This window comes from Heteronotia binoei, chromosome 13, assembly GCF_032191835.1.
Source record: "Heteronotia binoei isolate CCM8104 ecotype False Entrance Well chromosome 13, APGP_CSIRO_Hbin_v1, whole genome shotgun sequence".
Taxonomy (NCBI): domain Eukaryota; kingdom Metazoa; phylum Chordata; class Lepidosauria; order Squamata; family Gekkonidae; genus Heteronotia; species Heteronotia binoei.
The window spans coordinates 59,021,627-59,037,292 of record NC_083235.1 but is presented as its reverse complement, the minus strand read 5'-3'; the positions used below and the strand labels follow the sequence as shown (position 1 = coordinate 59,037,292).

Below are 15,666 nucleotides of genomic sequence, written 5' to 3'. Positions count from 1 at the left end.
ACTCAGTTCTCTTCAAGCTGTAATCATGGCCTACAGGAGGAGAGTGGGGAAATCTTCTTTATCATAGTAACACTTGCCAGTGTCTGGCAAGTTAAAGTGCAAACACAGTAGGAGCCTCAGGATGATGTCATCCTTTTGTTCTTCACAAGTGAGGTTGTCGTTGCTGGGTTTCTTTCCAAGCAGATGGAATGCTTGGTTGCGACCAAAATAATAATTGTTTCTCATGGAAAATATTCTGGTTTGGAAGACATAGAATGTTATATAGAAAAGTGCAAACCAGCATAGCGTGGGAGGGGAGTGAGCAGGGGAAAAGAGGCTTTGATAGAAATATCAAGTGATTTGTGCATTTTGCTGCATAAAATAGCATTTTAGTTGGAAAGGTCAACACTGTTCCTGGTAACAAAAGGCTGTCCTTGGAGTGCTTTGCTTCTCAAAAAAAAGATAGCATTATTACTAAGGCCCTGGTTGGCTATTAGACAGGGTATAAATATTACAATAAATAGCTAGTAGCCGGTGCTCCTTTAGTTGGAAGTTAGTCCCATTGAAGAAGAAGAAGATATTGGATTTATATCCTGTCCTATACTCTGAATCTCAGAGTCTCAGAGCACTCACAATCTCCTTTATCTTTCCCCCCTACAACAGACACCCTGTGAGGTAGGTGGGGCTGAAAGAGCTCTTACAGCAGCTATCATTTCAAGGAAAACTTTCAAGGTGCAAGTAGAGGAGTGGGGAATCAAACCCGGTTCTCCCAGATAAGAGTCTGCGCACTTAACCACTACACCACATTGGCTTTCAACACAAGTTATTTCTGACCAGTCATGCAAAACATTAGACACGGTGTTTCCTGAATCAATGGTATCTGGGGAAGGGGAATACATATTAAACATGTTTTTGTGTGATCTTTAAACATACTTGCAAATATCCAGAACTGGTAGAAAACTAGGTGCTTATTAATGTTTGTATTAGAAAGAACTGAGTGATTTTTTTTTTTTAAATCTCCATCTCATGAGTTGACCTTTTCTTCTGATATCCAGTGGGTCCTCATTACCTAATTTGTGTCCTCTCACTTTCAAGGAAGAGCAAAAAAGAGGAATGCCTGCATAAGGTGGCAGACATACCCACCCTTTCATTCTGTACCAGTCACCAGCAGCTATGGCTGTAGGATATCCTTTGCAACTCATTGGGAAATATGATGTGACATTGGTGCTATCAAGAAGTGTTTCCTACCTCTGGTTGCTTATACCCAACTGTGACTTTAAAACGTGCATGCCTTGAAGAAAGCTTTCAAAAGAACATTACATTTAGTGTCTCAAATGCCCTGCCCTGTTTTTAGATTGCCTCTTAATTGCATACAGGCTCCCTGATATGAGCGAGCCCTATTCACTGGGCTGTCTACTAATCTGAATCAAATTAAAGGATATACAAAGCATACAGTGTGTGAACCACTTAAGATTTAGCAGAGAAAGGTTCAGGGTAAAATATTCAGATGTACCCACTTGCTGGAACCTGGAACTCAGGAACATTGCAGACTCCTCTTTCATTGGCTATCAGTCCTCCCAGTGCCCCTTCTGGTTCCTGCATAACAGAAGCATGGGTGATAGTGGGGCTGAATAAGGGAAGTCTCTCTTTCTTGCCCCCTACCAAGACTTGCTCTAGATAGCTATCGAATGAGAACAGCCATCTAATGAGAATGTAGAAATCCTTCTCCTCTCTGTTCCCCTCCTCCCAAGTATTTGTTTTCTCTTGTTCTCAATGGGTAAATTTCTCTTGCATGGCCTTACTGTAAATATGGTTATTATTGCAGTTGGGTAGCATACATTCCAGGTCTTACCCCTCCACTAACAGCAGGAAATGGATGCTGCTGCTGGAATTAAACAGTCCCTTCCATCTCTTCTTTAGGGTGCTGTCTTGTATTTCTACATCAGTTGCCAACATTCAAGCGTTTGCTTACTGCCTTAGGCTAGAAACATACAAACTGCTTTTCTGCCTTCTTTGAAGCAATACCAAACCAGTTATGATAAGACCTCTTCCATTTTCCCACTCTATCTTCTTTCCCCTTCCTTTATTTTGCAAACAACAATTGTTTTTTTTTTAAGGCAAACTATGTTATCAACTCTCCAAAGACAAGAGGCTTTTATGATAGGGTCACATGCACTTAATGAAGAAGATAAAGGTTCCAAGATACTGTTTCCCTGGCAACGAGAAAAGGGAAAGTGAAAGTGGCTATTGAAGGTGATGTGAAGTCTCTGAGGACTGCAGGGAACGGACTTGACTGGGGACTAGGCAGTTTTGCTAGGAAAGTATCTTTCTAAAGCAAATCCTGAGATACCAATCATTACTTTGCTGCTCTTTCATTCCTTCTTCCTAGACTCTGCTTATACACCATGCATATACCAATATACCACTTCTTGCTCTTCACAGTAATGGTATTTCTTCCCTCTTGTTCCAACCATTAGACTTCTTGAAATGTCAGTGCTACACCTTGCTCATCATGAAAGGTGCACCATGGACTTACTTGCTGTTCTGTAAGCAAAGCAAGAATTACAGGAGTCAGGGTCTGACCAGGAGTAGGTCAGGTCAGGAACAGTAGGAGGGACCATCTCTCCCCACACGTTCCCCAGAGAGTACTGAGGTCTGGGACTCAAAATCTTCTCACCATCCCCGGGCCCAAGGAAGTGCATCTCAAAACAACTAGAGACAGGGCCTTTTCCACAATGGCCCCTATGTGGTGGAACCAGCTACCGGAAGAGGTGAGGGCCCTGCGGGATCTTACTCAGTTCCGCAGGGCCTGTAAGACAACCCTCTTCTGGTTAGCCTACGCCTGACTGGACAAATGTAGCTCTCTAGATTTTTGTGATTATACTGTATAGCTTCAATGTAAAAATTTTAAGGTTTTTAGGTTTTTAAATGCTTGATTTTAAATGTAATAACTTTGTTCCGATTTTATTGTTTGTTGTAAGCCGCCCTGAGCCACTTGTGGGAAGGGCGAGATATAAGTTACGGAATAAATAAATAAATAAATAAACAAGAGATCAACTGAATTGTTCCGAATCCCGTAAGGGGTTTAAAATGATAGATGCTAGCCTAATCTTTAGCTTAGGATAAAAGTGAGCCACAAAGTGACAAATGACTACAGGGTGGAGGGGACAGAGTAGAAAAAAACCCAAACCCAAAACGGGGGAGGGGAGATAAATCTTGCATAGCTGGTGTTGGAGCAAGGAGCCAGAGCAGCAAAAAGTTAGGCAAACCTAATTCTTTATAACAAAGGAGTTGACAAAACAAGGGAGTTCATGTGCATGCAGTAACCAATTGGCACTCAGTTGCCAGTTACCTGATCCATTGGGCTGGAGAGCATATGCTGTTCCCCCCTCATCCCGAGGTTGGCTTTGCAGAGCCCTGGCAGAAGGCCACAGTCTGTGCTGCAGTCCTGTGGGATCCAGGTGTGACATCTCTGCTGCTGTCAACTCAGCAGCACAAAGCATAGCTGTCCCTATGGGAAGATCACTTGGAGAGATTTTTACCTTCATATTGGGCTTTCTCTGGGAAGTCAGTGTTTGAAGATGGACATATTGTCTTTCATCACTCTTTATTGTGTAAAAATAAACTCAACAATTCATGTAGTTTCAGCAATAAAACAAACAAAAAAAAGCATGAAGAACCAGTAGAAACAGTGCATTTTTAGAACTGCTGATGTGGACTGTGGATGTAAGATAGAACAACAACTCATTCAAAACCCAGTAAAGACTGTTAGCAAGAAGTAGGAAAAATATACAGCTTTGGTTAACAGAATGGTAACTCAGGAAACATTTATCCTCTTTCACACTGTACAGTATATACAATTGTACCACTATCACCCTTTTTTATTTTTGGCAAATCACACACAATTCAGACTGGATTTATTTGTCTTTACATTTTCCCCCCTTCATCAGATTGTACTTAAATTCATAATTAGTTGCTATGGAGTTTCCAATACGGATTAAAACAGATTGATCATATAAAGTCCAGTTGTTTCTGTTTTGTTTTAAAGAGAACTGCTTAAAATATACTACCCTGAGCCAAGATTTAAGAGCAAGGTATCTAGGTTGGGTTTCTATGAATTATACATTCCTAGCATTGTTTTTTCACAGGAATGGTCACATGGCCCATTCTGATTTCTTATTAGCAGCAGTTTTTCAGTATTGCAGTATCAACCTTGAACTGCGTATTATATGCCTATCCATGTTGCATATACATTTGCCACAGCTTTAGAGATGGTCAAAATGGCTCAGTAAAACCACATGGCATTGTCTTTTACTTTTCCCCCCTTAGCCAAGGAAATTTCCTTGAACAGAGTAAGAGAGGTGAGATCATTAAAAGGGGTGATGGCTGTGTCTATTTGTACAAACCATGAATTCTTTTAAAAAAGAAACTATATAAAATATTATATATTCAAAATAAACTTTATCATCCTTTATCCTTCATCTGTAGCGTAAAAGTATTTTTTTCAGGGAACTGGTTAATTTTCTAAATATTTTCTTCTAATAAAATACTTTTCTTGGTAGTAAACTCCTTTTACAACAAGAGAAATAATTTTGTGTTTACAAAAGCAAAAAGGGTAGATATTTCAAACAGTACCTAAAGGGACAGTAAAGGCTATTTCAATTACTATTACATTTAGGCTGATTCTAAAAACTGTTGTTTGGAAGTAAGCTCCACGGACTTGCTTCTTGTTGCACATGTTTAGGATTAAGTGCTAGAGTATGATTCACGGACAGACTGATGTTACTTTATATCTGTTAGTGGAATTACACCTATGTAAATGGCCAGTTAATCCCCTCTGTAGGAAGAAGCTTTTGGAGAACTGTCAAACAGTATGTAGGCAAACACACGTGATGCTCCAAGTTTTAGTTTTCATAAAAGGACATTACCTGAGAGAGGCATGTACTATTCAGTGCAAGATGGAACATTAATCATATTAAGCAATAAGCTTGGTTTGGATGGACCAGATCTATATCCATGCTTGCTAGAGAAACCCTAGTTAATAAGCCTGGAGTGGAAAAAGACTGTCTGCAATGATCCTGAAGGGACAGCTCCACTTACATCCAGTTGATTAGGCATTGGTAAGTCTGAACCAACAGCACAGTGTAGGTCAGGCAGCAGAGAAGCTTAAAGAATACCCCCAGTGCTGCCTTTGAGGATAGCTCAGGTGCTGTGGGCTCCTAGGGCTTAAAGGAAGAAATGGTGCTGAAGGGAACAGTCCCCACTGATTTAATAGTCACCAGGATTTTAACAATATTTGTTTAAATACAAAAAGTAGTATACTGCTGTTTATTATGGGGAAGAATGCTGCATCCTCGGTCACCTTTTTTCCTCTACAAATGTGCTCAGATGATGTTGTTTTTTTTAAAGCATGAACTATTGCTCGGCAAACCCCCACAGCTCTGCAGTAGCCCATGCAAGCAGGCAAGCATTAGACCAGGTAAAACAAGATTGAGGCACCTACTGAAACATGCAAGAAACAGTGCACCCCTTGCCTCCCCTATAAACCTGCAGGAAATAGAAGGGTGCCACAAACTGGGACAGAATCAATAAACTTCACTGAAATTCCACATCACTATGCAACCAGTTGCCACTAAAGGTGGAAAGACAAGCAGTCTCATCTAACCAAAACACATCCTCCGTGAGAAAGGTCAACAGATATACCTTTCCAACTTCCTAAAATAGTTGGTGCCTCTCAAGATAAGCAGTTCAATCTATGTTACAATAAGAATTGCACACTCCCTCATTTCAGAGAGGTTTGTGCAGGCTGTACAAATTCATCCAACCTATCTGCATTCCTTGTGTTGTTTTAAAAATATAACACAGGCTCTTTTCTGATACATGAAAATGCCACAGCTTCTTTTTAATCCCCTGGGGCTTTGGAGCAATCCCAGGATTTGCCCTTTATTCCCATTTCTGTAAATATCCACTTAAAGCCTCTCTCAAATAGTTCCTTTACTCCTTTCAAAAAGGAAGAATAACCTTTATGAAAGTGATGTATGGTTCAAATCCTATGGGGCCAGAGAGGCACGGGGCAGGCAAGGCTCATTGGGCTTTTCTTCCTGCCAGCAGCAATCATCCCAATATATATTAAAAAGGCAAAAACCTCAGCTCCACAGTGTGGCCATGGAAATTGGACTGATCTCGCATGCTTTGCATCCAACTCCCTCCCCTTACCCCCACCCCACCCCCAGCCCTTCATGTTTATGGCTCTTAGTGAGAGTAAAGGGGTGTTAATAAGGACAGGAAACTCTCCCAGCCAGGTAATTCTGTGAGAGGCCCAAGGTACATTATCTTTGGGGCAGAAAGGCAAGCAAGAGCCTGCTCCAGAACTGAGAAGGGAGAGGAGGGAAATGAATCAGCATTCTCTGCCACCTTCAAGTTACAGAAGCAGTAACTAGTGTCTGTGTAAAGAAAGGACTCCTAACTATGCTTAGGTTTTGTGATGGTTAACAGAGTCAGATTCTTTACAGCAAAATGAAGGCAGAGTAGGGAAAGGAGCTCTGCTACAGCTCCATTCGAGTAGATAAGAGACAGCCATTCCTACAAATAACCGAGGATCTGAACAAGACATCTAGGACCCTTGGCCCAGCAGTGCTCCTGAATCTGACACATGCCCTTAGGGGCAAAAATGGCTCTGGAGTTCTCTGGCCATAGCCAGAGTATACATGGTATGGGGAGGGGGACCTGAACATGTTAAGAGAACATGTACCCCCTACCCCAAGTCTTACTTCTAATCAAGCCACCTTCATGCATCATTCAAAAGCATTTATCCTCTATCGCTAAGAGAATAATTTTAATACAAAATAAAAAAATCTGCCCATAGGAGAACTGGCTGCTTATAAGACAGAGTAGAGTAGGAATATAGAGATATCCTTTAAAAAGTATATGCAAATGAAGACAAATGTGCTGAAAGAGTCGCACCAGCCCAAAGGCACTCAGGCTTCGAAATGAAGTTGGCAAGCCAGAAAAAAATCAGACCACGATGAGACTTCATAAAGCAAAATGGGAGAATGAAGTCTCATTCCAAAGGGGAAAGGGAGAAATGGGAGAAGGGAGGAACTAATGAACCCCTGCCCCTCCTCATTAGGTTCCAAAGTTCCAGGTTGCCTTAGAGTTGTCTGAGAAAACTTGGGCCAAGTCTCCTAGACGAACAAGTGGCTGATTCTTTAGAACACACGAACAGTAGAGTTGGGGGAAGGGGAAGCAAGCGAGACAGAAGAGAAAAAGGGGATAAGATTTGTCCATAATTCATTCCTGGGTGGGGAGAATGTCTGTTAACCAAGGGTTAAATGGAATGGGAGGGGAAGGAGCAGCACTTTCAGTTGATCTGACGACAGGCTTCAAATGTCCATTTGGTAGCTCCACCATAAATATCAATGTTGGTCTCAGACCAGGCTATGACACTACCAGACAGGGCTTTGGTGCTGCAGGTAGCCAGGTTGTAGATCTCCCCTGGGGTGAGTTTTCGATCCCAGATGTTGAAGTGGGCCAATTCTCCCACAAATGCCTGGGTGGCATCAAATCCACCGCCAAGGGTATCCTTGAAGAAAGAAATTGAAGACAAAGGCTTTGAAAAGGTTTCCTGCTGGAAAAGGTGACATTTATTCTGGTCTAAAGATCTGCCTCCCTTTTCCTAGGTGCCAACCCAGTCATTGGGCCTCCCATTGCCTAAGCACTTGAAACAGGCCAGAAACATTTTATGGTAGTATCAAGCCGAGAGAGAGAGAGAGACTAGAAAAGTTCAATACGAGGGAGGGAACACACTATTTTTTAAATGCATTTTCCATGGTTGTAGATTTGAAAATAGAGCCTTGTGGTCCCTGGCTCTGATACTGATGGTGTGCCAGAGAAGGGGAAAGGCTGCATTTGTTTATGTAAATACAAAAGGCCACACACCTCAATAGATGATATTATTGTACATGAGACAGGACAGGCAGGCAATAATTAAACAAATTATCATTAAACATGTTGAGATTTTTGTACATCTGAAAATGCAGTAAACTGAAGGACTGAGTCCAAAAAGTTGTTATCAAGACATGCAATTTCTGTGGATGTGCGTCTGAGTGAATGTGCTATGCTAGCAGCAGGCAAATGGATCTACATGTTGTGTTATGTAATGGGGGAAATAATTTTTCTAGAAATTGAGAGGGGAAGTTTGGATGTCCTACAGTGTCCCATTCCATGTGAAAGATTTTGTGTTTGACCACGACAGGCTTTAGGCAAACAGGACAGGGGTTTTGATCCACCCTCCCATAGTATACACAGAATCCTATCAAATGTGGATTGTTGGGTGGATTGTCTTTATGATTGTGGTGGGGAGTGTTGTTCTACATACTGAGAAAATGAAGAAACGGTAACTGAAACTAAAGTGAAACCTGCAGGCCTCATGTCTGGGATAAATGTACCGTTTGCACAATGGACATGCCATTGTAAGTAACATACATGTTTTGTGTGTGGTTGTTCTTTAATGCTTATATAACAGAAGGGAGCAGATTTATTCTCTTTGTTTCTTACTTTGTTTCCTACTCATTTTTAAGTTCTTCTGCCCACACCATCTGTGCTCTCCTCTCCTCTCCTCTCCCCCTCCTCCTCCTCCCCTTCTGCTCTTATGAAGATGCCATAGATTTTGCTACTGATATTTGGAGGTAAATCTGTAGTACTCACAGTTGAACTGTTCTTTAGGGGATTTACTCCCAGAACACCCAACAGTATTTCACATGGTTCTAGGAACTCCATCATCACTATCAGCCTTATACCAGATGTGCAGAAATGTCTTGTACCAAAGTGACATGTTGGTTTCACCGTACCATATTTGCAGCACAGGAGACCTCTGCACATAAACAACTAAAACTGCTGAGACAATGAAGCATCCAAGACCATCAGAACCCTTTGGTTTCTGGTAAGCACAGCAAGCATCTGGAAATAGAGATGAATTCTAATATGCGTTTGGGAAAGTAGGGAAAATCCATGCCTGGATCAGAGCAGAAGCTGTGGGTTTTGTTCATTTTTAGGGTCAAGCCCCTTCTATATTCTTCTTATATAGTGAATTATTGCAAACCTTATACAGGGCATGAACAATTTCCAGCAGACATTCTCTCATCTTTTGTTGTCACCATGCTACTTTACCTGTTCTTGTCCCAGAACAAGGACCCCTTGAGGTTTGATGGGGTGATAAGGGGCCAAGTTTTCCCCATTGCCCTGCAGCGCACCATCCTGATAAGCCTCCCAGACACCATCCCGGGTTGTCCATGTGATACAGATGTGGTGCCATTTCCCATCATTAATGACAAATGGGAGCTTTGCTACCTGAATGGAGAAGAGGAGAATTATTGCATGCATATAGACCCTACAATTAAGAACAGGAGTACAAATCATACAAGAGACTATGTTGCTAGTCCTGACTCATTGGTCCTCTTCGCTAATCACAGAACAGGAACACCCAATCAGCAAATAAGTCATAGCATCCTCTGATCTCTATTGTTGCAGCTGGAGTCTTGACAAATATTTGGACCCTTCACCCAAAAGCAATTCTAAGAACCTTTTCCTGGTACTAAGTTCCACTGAATAAAATTGGATTTACTTCTGAACAGACCTGTCTAGAGTTGTTTCCCAAGTAATTTCAGTTACAATGGCACTTTTGCCTTCATAAGATTAGGTTGCCAAACTCCAAAATATATTTAGGTTGCCAAACTCCAAAATATATTAGGTTGCCAAACTCCAAAATATATTATATTTTGGAAAACCTAGAATACATTTTTTCTTCATAAGAATATGGTCTCATTTAACATAAGAACATAAGAAGAGTCCTGCTGGATCAGAGCAATAGTCCATCTAGTCCAGCATCCTGTCTTGCACAGTGGTCAACCAGTTCTTCTAGAGGGCCAACAATAGGGCATAGAGGCCAAGGCCTTCCCCTGAGGTTTCTTCCTGGCTCTGGGATTCAGAGGATTAGTGCCTCTAAATATGGAGGTTCCCCCAGTCACCATGGCTAGTAGCCATTGATAGACCTATCCTCTATGTATCTATCGAATCCCCCTTTTAAGCTGTTTATTCACTTTGGCCATCACTACATCCTCTGGCAGCAAATTCCACATTTTAATCACTTTCTTTGTAAAAATAGTATTCCCTTTTGTCCATCCTGAACCTACCACCCACCAGCTACACTGGATGCCCTTGAGTTCTAGTATTTTGGGAGAGGGGGGAAAATTCTCTTGGTCAACTCTCTCCACCACATGACTAATTTAAGAAACCTCTATCATGTCCCCCTTAGTTTTCTCTTTCTAAATTGAAAAGTCCCAGACTCTTCAACCTTTCCTCATAGGGAAGGTGCTCCAACCCCCTAATCATCTTGATTGCCCTTCTCAGTACTTTTTTCCAGCTCTGCAATGTTCTTTTTGAGATACAGTGACTAGAACTGTACACAGTATTCCAAATGAGGGCACACCATAGATCAATAAAGGGAAACTATAATATTGGCTGTTTTATTCCCAATCCCTTTCCTAATAATTTTGAACACAAAGTTTGCCTTTTTCTCTGCTGCAGCACACTGGATTGACGCTTTAATTGAGCCATACACTTGATCCAAAGATCTTTTCCCCTCTCCATCTCAGCAAGTTCAGACCCCAGCAGCCTATACGAAGCTGGGAGTTTTTGTCCAATGTATATCACCTTACATTTACCAATATTGACCTTCATTTGCCCACTCTACTAACTTGTCACCCACTCACCCAGTTTATGGAGGTCCTCTTGGAGCTCTTCACAGTCAGCCTTGGTTTTCACCATCCTGAATGATTTTATGTCATCTGCAAACTTCACCACTACACTACTTACCCTTTGTACCAGATCATTTATGAATAAAGAATACTGGCCTCAATGCAGACCCTTGTGGGAAGCCACTGCTTACTTCCCTCCATTATGAGAACTGTCAATTTATTTCTACTTTTTGTTTCCTGTCATTTAACCAGTGTTTAATACATAAGAGAACCTGTCCTCTTATCCCATGGCTGCCAAGTTTACTCAGGAGTCTTTGATGAGGCACCTTGTCAAAAGCCTTTTAAAATTTCAGGTATATAATGTCTACTAGGTCACCATTATCTATGTTTGTTTACTTTCTCAAAGAAGTCCAAAAGGTTGGTGAGGCTTGACTTCCCTTTGCTGAAGCCATTCTGATTTTCCCTCAGCAGGCTTTGTCCCTCTATGTGCCTAACAATTTTATCTTTGATTACAGTTTCTACTAATTTGCCTGAGACAGACGTTACACTGACTGGTCTGTAATTTCCTGGGTCCCCTCTGGATCCCTTTTTAAAAATTGGTGTAACATTTGCTGCTTTCCTGGTCTTCTGGTACAGCAGCTAAATTTAGTGATAGGGTTAGTAGATCAACTATCACACATCTGGATTGCTTAAGAACTCTTGGGTATATGCCATCAAGACCTGGAGACTTATCGGTTTTTAATTTCCCCAATAGGTCTAAAACTTTTCTGGTCATTTGGCTCAGTTCTTCAGATTCCCTTCCTGAAAATAGGGGCTGTGGCATGGGTGCGTGCCCCACATTTTCCACAGTGAACACAAAAGCAGAAAAGTCATTGAGCTTCCCTGCCATCTCCCCATCTTCCTTTAGCAATCCCTTTATATCTGTATCTATATCATCTATATCTATCTATCTGTCTGTCTGTCTATCTGATGTTTATTGGGGGGGTTTATGCTTTTAGCAACCCACTCCTCAAAAAACTCTTTTTCAATGCCTAATTATTTATTTTGCCAGAGCCTGTGGTCCCTCCTGTTCAATTCATTGCTTCATACGTCCCAAGAAGGTTTCAAGGAGATTTGTAGCTTGAATTGTTTGGATGTCTTGATATGTTTGACTTGGTGTATATATTCAAAGCCCCAAGCTCACACTTGTGAAAATGTGGTGTACTTACTGTGCAGGTTAGGGGCTTGCATTTTTCTGAAAATATTTATAAATTACCTGCAAATAAAGGCCTTTTCTTCAGCTCACAAGACTATTCATCTAAAATTTCTGTATAGTTAATATAAACTTTTCTTATTCTGAGTAAATACTGGGGAGGGAAGAGGGGAGTCATGGCTTCTAAATCTGTAACTACTTCACTGAAGAGTATGCCATATACAAGCCCATGTGAATCATTTTTATAACCTTGAATATTTGTTAAATTTCCTCCAGGAAAGGCATTGAAGCCTAGAGAGTTTTAACTCACTTCCTTTGCCTTGAGTTCACTACAAAAGCAATGTCATATTTTCTAATATTGTTGGGTGCAGTATTAAGCAGCAGAATCACCAGAAATTTGTGATTGTTCTCACTTTGTGCAAAAGATACTATAAGGTATTTGAGAGAGGATATAGAATGTTGAACTGTTTAACTATTCATTTAATGTCGATCTCTCTGCCACTTACCTTGTCATTGATAAGGATCTCCATAGGATTGTTGCCCCACTCAATAAGTACCAACTCATTGGCTTGTCCCGGTACCGCATAAGAGAAGGGTGTACCTACACCTGGGGAGGCATTCGATTTTATCCACATGCAAATAGTGAAGGCATACATCTCTGGCAGGCTTTTCTTTACTTTGGCATACATGTAGTTGGTTCTCAAGGGAAATGTCAGTTGAAATTTGTCTGTCGGCCTGTTGTCTTTCTGACCTAGGGGAAGATAAAGAGGACGTTTGCCTGGTGGCTTGAGAAAATACTAAGACAAAGTGGTTCTATATAGGGTGATGATCTGGAGAGATAATTAACAAGGGGATATAGGGTGTTTAAGCTCCCTTTTCAACACTATGACTAGCAGTGTAAACCAACCCAAACCATGGAATTGTCATTCTCTCTCCTTCTTTCTTTCATTATATAACGAGCCTTAAGATGGCACTGTTTAAATCCCTCCAGCATATTTCTGCACTCTAATCCTGGTCACATGGACAGCGCTTGGGGAAAAGGGTCTCCCTCTCTCTTCTCTCCCCCCCCCCAGCTTTTTTTATTTTACAATAAAGCTAAAAAGAGCTAATGAACACTGATCTATCCACAGGCAGGAAACAGAGAGTTCAAACAGGCAAAATGATCCTATCTTGCTTAAGTTTAAGAGATGTACATTTCTTAGAAGGAGGGGGAAAAATCATAATTTGTCCTAGGTCACTTAGAGGGTAGATCCCAAAGCCTTGAAATACAGAAGGCTAGCAGAATAGATGTGTGTTTTCCCTCTTTTGGACATGACAAGTACATGGTATCTTTCTTCCTTTACTGAAGCTATTACTTCAAATATGACAAATATTTTGGAACAATTACATACTTGTTATTTATTGCTTTTCCTTACTACACATAAACACTCATCCACACATTCCTATCCACTGGTTCCAGAGAAGAATAGTGTTGAATTTGCTCATAGCCAAACTATAAAACATTGATTCTTCGTCTCTTTAGATAACAGAATGAGGGACCACTGCTGTGTACCATGGGGGGCATAGCATATCTGTTTATCTCTATTTGCCCTCCAAGTGTGGCATTATTCAGAATAAATGCTGACAATTTCACTCTACGCTTTTTACCTTTCTCTAGGTCACTGATCCTTTGGTGAAGGGAAGTTAAAGTGCTTTCTATTTTTCCTCTTTCTTCGGTCTCATTCTTAGGGTTGTACTTTCCTTCCTCCAAGCTGTTAATTCGGGACAGCACTTGCTTCTCTAAGTCATCAATGTTACTCTGAAGTATATCCTTCAAGGAATTGGTCTGGCTGGATGAATTCATCCTACTGAATTGCTGTGTGGGGTTGGGGGGAGGAGGAGAAGCAAAGATAGTAAGTGGATTGTGGCAAACCAAATTAACACGGCAACATTATTTACTGGAGACTAGTTCTGATGCCCATTACCCTGAGAGTTAAACTCATTTAGAGCTTATCAAACTAAAGAACAACCGGTTCATTAAACAAAAGCACCCTATCTGCCATTGCACTGGGTGCAGGAAGTGTAGCTCAATTTTTCCTGCGGACAATTTATCTTTGAAAAGGGGCAAAGGGAATGTGAAAGAGGGCATTAGAGCAACACAAAGGACTGACCGCAGGTGCTGGACAACCCCAAAGCTAGCCTGGCATATCTTCTTGACTAACTCTGAGGAAGAAGAGAAAGGAGAAAGTTGTACCTCCAATGTTTCTAGCCTTGTTTTAAGTGATTGCAAAGTTTGCCCAAGTTGACTCAAGGTCTCTGCAGCTGGAGTCCGGGAGAGATCTCCCATGGTGTTTTTGGAAGAACCGGTCTGCTTCCTGTTGGAGCCCCCACCTGTTTTGGATTCACCAGGGACTGTCTCCAGCAAGCTCTGGCTCTCACACCTGCCCAGTTTAGTGGTCAGTTCCCTAATGGTCTCCTTTTGGTTCATGATGGTCTCCTTTTGCTGAAGCACCGTTTCCCGGAGCTGTAGCACCGTGGTCTTCAGATCCTCTGTGCTGCCGCCAGTCTGCATTGAAGAAGTACACATGTCCATATCCACTGGCACCGAGGTGCAGATAAACCGAGTCTGCCCAAAATTCTGGGCGCATCCTCTCAAGAAGAAAAAAGAAGCCAACAAGAGGCTGCACTGGACCCCCGCATACATGGCGGAGACAAAGTTCCCAACAGACGCGGAGCACCGAAACGGTGGAGTTTGTTTCAGCACCATGGAACTGTCCGCCGAACTGCCGATCCGACTGCGGTAAGCGGGCTCCTTTTATAGCGGGCGGGAGGGGCTACAACGCCGTTGACGTCAGGGAAGGGTGGAATCCCTGTTTAATTGCCTGGTGACCCGTCGTGTTTCCTGTTTTAAGGAGGCCTAAGTAAAAGCCGAGGGTCCCGCAGGTATTGGCCGAGCCTGATAACCGCGCGCTGGCAATGAACACAACAACGGGCAGGAAGAGGCGGCGGCGGGTGGGGGCATCCAGCTTGCGCAGGAAAGAGCCAGCGGTGTGCCAGATGCGGAATGCATGCGCGTGAGCAGCAGAGACTTTCCCTCCCTGGTACGAAAAGTGCTGATTGGGGTGAGCTTAAAAAGCAGGGACTGGACTGTGCGATGCTGTAAGCACGTGAATCTGCTCTCCACGCTAGTTTCTCTAGCGGGAGACTGTGCTGTAGTTAGTGGTCCGTTATGGTCTGGAAAACCAGGTGTTTGCATTGAACATATGAACATATGAAGCTGCTTTCTACTGAATCAGACCCTTGGTCCATCAAAGTCAGTATTGTCTTCTCAGACTGGCAGCTGCTCTCCAGGGTCTCAAGCTGAGGATTTTCATGCCTACTTGCCTGGACCCTTTTTGGAGATGCCAGGGATTGAACCTGGGACCTTCTGCTTCCCAAGCAGATGCTCTACCACTGAGCCACCGTCCCTCCCATTGTATGAGTAGGGACCAAGGGTTTGGGTTAAAAAAAAAAAATCATAAGCGTACAATTGTGTGTAAGGCCAGGAGTTCGAAACTCCCCTTGTGGCGTGCGAAACGGTCCCTGCAGCCAAGTACGGTTTGCTGTAAGAATAACCCTATTATGATCGGCATCTTGTTGATTTTCTAGAGCGGAGTGTGGCTTAGGGTATTGCGCGAAGGCTTTCATCTCTGGCGGTGCTTCTTGCTTTGGGACCCAGAATCGAGAGCCTTTGGGTGCATCCCAGCCTGAATGCGTTTCGGG

The 15,666-nt window shown here is 42.3% G+C and overlaps 1 protein-coding gene across 1 annotated transcript; it reads right to left on the bottom strand.

The window, feature by feature from the left end:
* Positions 1–3,569: 3,569 nt before the first annotated feature.
* On the bottom strand, positions 3,570–14,858 carry NPTX1 (neuronal pentraxin 1). Its single transcript, XM_060252454.1, has 5 exons — positions 14,159–14,858; positions 13,573–13,780; positions 12,432–12,676; positions 9,148–9,327; positions 3,570–7,561 (listed from the first exon to the last, which is right to left on the bottom strand). The coding sequence occupies exons 1-5, from the start codon at positions 14,669–14,671 to the stop codon at positions 7,340–7,342; spliced, it is 1,368 nt and encodes a 455-aa protein (XP_060108437.1). The 5' UTR covers positions 14,672–14,858; the 3' UTR covers positions 3,570–7,339.
* Between the last annotated feature and the right edge of the window lie 808 nt (positions 14,859–15,666).